Source organism: Hordeum vulgare, chromosome 7H, assembly GCF_904849725.1.
Source record: "Hordeum vulgare subsp. vulgare chromosome 7H, MorexV3_pseudomolecules_assembly, whole genome shotgun sequence".
NCBI classification, from domain to species: Eukaryota; Viridiplantae; Streptophyta; class Magnoliopsida; order Poales; family Poaceae; genus Hordeum; species Hordeum vulgare.
Genome location: NC_058524.1, coordinates 52,985,027 through 52,989,750, shown reverse-complemented (window position 1 = coordinate 52,989,750; position 4,724 = coordinate 52,985,027). Strand labels below are relative to the sequence as shown.

General features: G+C 44.4%; 1 protein-coding gene across 1 annotated transcript; it reads right to left on the bottom strand.

Moving 5' to 3' along the window:
• Positions 1–799: 799 nt before the first annotated feature.
• LOC123411662 (GDP-fucose transporter 1-like) lies at positions 800–3,905 on the bottom strand. Its single transcript, XM_045104628.1, has 2 exons — positions 3,566–3,905; positions 800–2,251 (listed from the first exon to the last, which is right to left on the bottom strand). The coding sequence occupies exon 2, from the start codon at positions 2,235–2,237 to the stop codon at positions 1,209–1,211; it is 1,029 nt and encodes a 342-aa protein (XP_044960563.1). The 5' UTR covers positions 2,238–2,251; positions 3,566–3,905; the 3' UTR covers positions 800–1,208.
• Between the last annotated feature and the right edge of the window lie 819 nt (positions 3,906–4,724).

Sequence of the window (4,724 nt, the reverse complement as noted above, 5' to 3'; positions counted from 1 at the left end):
AAACTAGCTAACACATGAGCCACGATACTTGACATATGGTCAGTCGCACACGTACTCACGCATTGCCTGCTGATTCAAGATTGTCAAAGGCAAACATACCGTGTCACCTCCGCTGAAAGTATAATCTGCAGTAAATGACACAACAAGGTGTCAATCCTAGGATTTGATCCTGATGGATTGGGTTACAATCACTGTTCTAACTACGTACTACTCCCTCTGTTCCTAAATACGCATAAGTCTTTTTAGGGATTTCCCCAAAAACTACATACGCAACAAAATGAGTGAATCCACACTTCCATAGTGGAACCTCTAAAAGAAGATATATTTAGAATGAAGGGAGTACTATCCAAGCATGGTTAGGTCACTGCACATGATCGTTTGTAGGTCTGAGATTACTAGCATCGCCCATTTGCCGTTGAAACTGAGCAGTGGAGCGCATATGTCGTTAGCTAATCCAGAAAACTGCTCAGATTATTCAGAGCCAGGAAACTCAGTTCAGTGCATATATGCAGCTACTCCCTCTGTCCCACAATATAAGATATTTTTGCAAGCTAAGCAAGGAGGGAGTATATATGTAAAATGTTAAGCTGATAATCATAAAAACAGTATGCCATTCTAAAAGAGAGCACTCTATTGTGCAAGCTCAACAATTCTAAAGGAGGGAGTATATATGTAAAATCACTAAAATGTTAAGTTGATAATCGTAAAAGCAATATGCCATTCTAAAAGAGAGTACTCTATTATGCAAGCTCAACAATTCTAAATCGCCGGAAAATCATCTCACGCTATAAGATTGAGGTTTCCGCTGCAAATGATTAACCAATATTGCTGTAAACTGTTGAGGTGATTTCCCTACCAATGATATGCAGTGTACAAAGTTGTTGCTGCTGTAGACAACAGAGACTCCTCTGTATAAGGAGCTGTGTAAGGAGCAACGATAGACATCACTAAATGACCACATGTTCATGAAAAAGGCGGGCGATTCTAGTAAACGACACAACAGTAGTTGCATAAACAACAGGGAATAAGACCATGGGAACAAAAACAATTATAGTATACATGTAACTTGTGCTGTGAGTGTGTGTCATCCTTCTAGAACAACAAAATACCTCCTGAATTGTCTATGTTGCATAGTTATAACAAGCTTGAACACTCGGTGTCTGTTCCAGATGAAAGGGCAAAACTGAGTACCTGCTAAACAACATGTATCAGGCATGTGAGTCCTTCGGAGACGAAACTAAGCCTTGCTTCTCCGGATCAAACTCAGTTCCATCATCGCCACCACAGCCTTTGTTAGCCACAGCCTCACGATGTGCTGGAGTGTTTCCTCTAGCTGTGACAGATTGCTGATAGAGTATTCCACCCGCCAGAGTGAAGAGCAAGCAAACCAAACCAAATGCGTTTGCGTGCTTATCCCAGATCATCACATTGATTGCGACTGTCAAGAACTTGTTGACGACCCCTGTCACTGTAAACGCTGTGGCAGAGACCGCTTGCCTCGCCGCGAAACCAAAGAAGCTAATGAGCACACCGAATACGCAGGACAGTGCTACAGCAATGAACGCGTCAAGTTCGAACCAGCTTTGGCCCCTTGATTCGATGGCTCTGAAGACCGACAGGTGCTCCCCCGTCAGAACCCCAAACACAGGGGCCATTAGCAGCGAAAGAAGATTGTTGTAGATCACAAAGCCCCATGTGCTGAGCCCCAGGTTAGTCACCATGTGCTTTATGTACACCATTTCAGTAGTTATGGTGATCAGATAAGCAACTGCCCATGAGTACGCCGTGAGGGTGAACCCTGAATCTGTCATCACATAGCCAACTGCGCCTCCCAAGATAATCACCAGGGACAAGAATGTGAGCTTTGAAGGACATGGCTGCTTCCGGAAGGTGGTGTCAGCGACAGCAACCAGCAGAGGGGTCAAGGATCTGAACACTATAAATGTATCGACATTGGCATGCTTCAGGAGGTGGGTGTTGGTGAATATGGCGAGGTAGAAGACAAGAGCAGCAGGCGCATACTTTTTGGCAATCTGGAAGTTGAAGGGCTCATGGTAGAGGAAACCGAGCTTCCCAAGGCTCCAAACTCCAACCACGGATGTCAAGTATTGTAGGGCAGTGAGGAGGCCAGGGTAACTGAACTTGGTGATGGCGTACTTGTTAATGATCGCAAGCAAGCTCGAGCATAAAGCATATCCTAAAACAAGGCTGCTTGTCGCATAGGCCGGCTTTGCCATGAGGAAAGATTTATCTGCATGGTAGATACAATGTAAGAAAAAGGAGTCTGCAACTAATAAATGTGAAGCATGATGTGATGCACAATGCTGGTAGGGGACTAACAGAAAAACTGCTCTGGAAAACAAGTGCCAAGACTATCTGAATTCATGTGCAGAAATGAGACCTTTCATAATTCGTGTGACTTATCATGATTAATTTCTAGGTGGTGAGGCATAGTCCACATATTCTATCAAGTAATACAAGAACAATTCTGCAATTAGGCTAATGAGAATATATGACAAAAATGGAACACCTCCTACGATCTACAGGTAAACATCTCAATGAAGGTAGAACAGGGAAGATAGAACAGCGAAGATAGTACCTCTCGAATGAAGACATTAAGGTTAAGAAAGAACTCTACACAAGTTATTAACAAGTACTTGTAGTAGTTTAAGCCAAAAATAACTGACATCAATTTTCTTTGCCCAGACAGGTGGCACGTGGCTATTATCAGACATAATAAATACTATGATCTGGAGTGAGATTACAAGTATGATAATCTATTGCCGATCTCTGAAATAATAATTTATCTGCCAATACACTTTTGAGAAGTCGAAAGCTAATGAGTCATAAAGCTTTTGCAAAAGCTTGAAGGGTGTTAATTTAAAAAGGATTTGTGTCATTCATGTGTTTCTTGAAATATCTGAATCCTTTTCGCTTTGACCGGCATGAAAAATATGTTGACGGATCTTGTAAAAGTACACTCCTCAGACATGCTCTACATACAATATGTGAGATTCTCCTAATTTCTAGCAACGGTTTGTTCGGTAATTTTATGTCAAATGACGGAAGAAATATGGTAAGAGAGTTTGCACGACTGCACGTAAGTGAATAAAGCAAGTATGTGTTTGCTTCTTGACCTGGATAATGGGCTTGCTGCATAGAGGACAGACAAAATTAAGGGCTATGTAAATTTATGAATTATAACATTTATTTGAATTTCATCTTAGAATGCAAATGCACTTTTATCTTACTTCTAATCTCACACCAGAATCATGAACCTCGGGTGCTAGTTTCTAGGGGGATAAACATGCGCTTATCATGAATCGGGTTTATCTTACTCCTTACATGTCAGTAAACAAGCTTCACACTACACACATTTATGATGCAAAACCAAATACTAAGATACGCCAACAAGAAATAGCTGCCCAGATGCGCACATTACTAGGCAAGCTCAGGTTATTCGATAAAACTGAGATTCCTAGGGTTACCGAAATGGGGAACACAGATAAATCAGACATGTAAATGAGGAAGCGGAGGGGGGGAGTAAATAGTGGAGAGGACTCACCTTGAGACGCCCCGCTGGCGGCGTCCTTGGCCGCTGACGGGATCGCCTACTCTCGGCGGAGGCAGGGTCGAGGGCGGAGCGGGGCGGAGGCAGGGAGCCAGGGAGGGCGGGCGGAGGCAGGCGGATCACGGGCACGGCGGAGAGGGGCGGAGTAAGGGGCCTGCCTTGGGGCTTGGCTGCCGGCTCCGCGGGCGGAGTGCGGCGAAGGCAGGGGCTCGGCGGAGAGGGCCAGAGAGAGGGGCGGCCGCTGGGGAGTGGTCACCGGGGTCGCGGACGGGAGAGACGAACAGGACGGGACGTGGGGGTTTGACTGTAACGTTTCATTGAGACTAGTAAGCTTACGTGCAATGCAATGCACGTAATCACTTCATAATAGTTTACTACTACTCCTACATGACAAAAGTCTAGTTGCCTTGTGCCAAAATATATCATCTTCATATTGCCATTCGTGTGTTAAGTTAGAACTTCTCTATATTATCACCAACCTCTTGTAGCCTTGTTGCTAGAGTGATTGTGGCAATCACACTCATTGAAGTAAGACCTCTTACATCAGTCCTTCCACAACTCCATCCATGCAAGGCATGCGGTGCACAAGGGGGACATTTGACATCACCTGACGGATCTCATCACATGTGTTCGTCGTCTTTCTAGCATGACAAGTGCCCAAGTGAAGCCCTCCCATTGTCCCCTCACAATGTTATCGCCGATGGCACTCATGTGAGCACGCCTCCCTATTATAATCATGTACCATGTTGATCTCACCACCAATCCCTAGTTCTCACCTTGCTGCTGAATCTTGCCAGTTTTGCGATCAAATGGGTTCCTAGACGGGCAATCCAATCATCACCGGTCGACGTCTCACGCAGGCCATGCACAAATTAGCCACCAACAATCCTGGTGTATCTCAACGACAGTACCGAGAAAAAGGAAGTCGTGGTGCTAACCGTTTCGGTGTTGATTTGGTCACCATAGTAATTCAGTGGCCAAAATTATAATTCACATGTGTACAGACTATACTTTCAAGTATGTTGGCCAAAAATTTCGACTGCACTTACAACACAGAACAACCCAACAACCACGTAGACACGCACATACCAAACAACTCTCTTCACTGCCATATCTTTCCCCTACCCTATTTTGCATCTTCAATTCTGGTGCT

Excerpts from the sequence above, each read along its gene's own strand:
- LOC123411662 (XM_045104628.1), bottom strand. The coding sequence starts at position 2,237 with ATGGCAAAGCCGGCCTATGCGACAAGCAGCCTTGTTTTAGGATATGCT.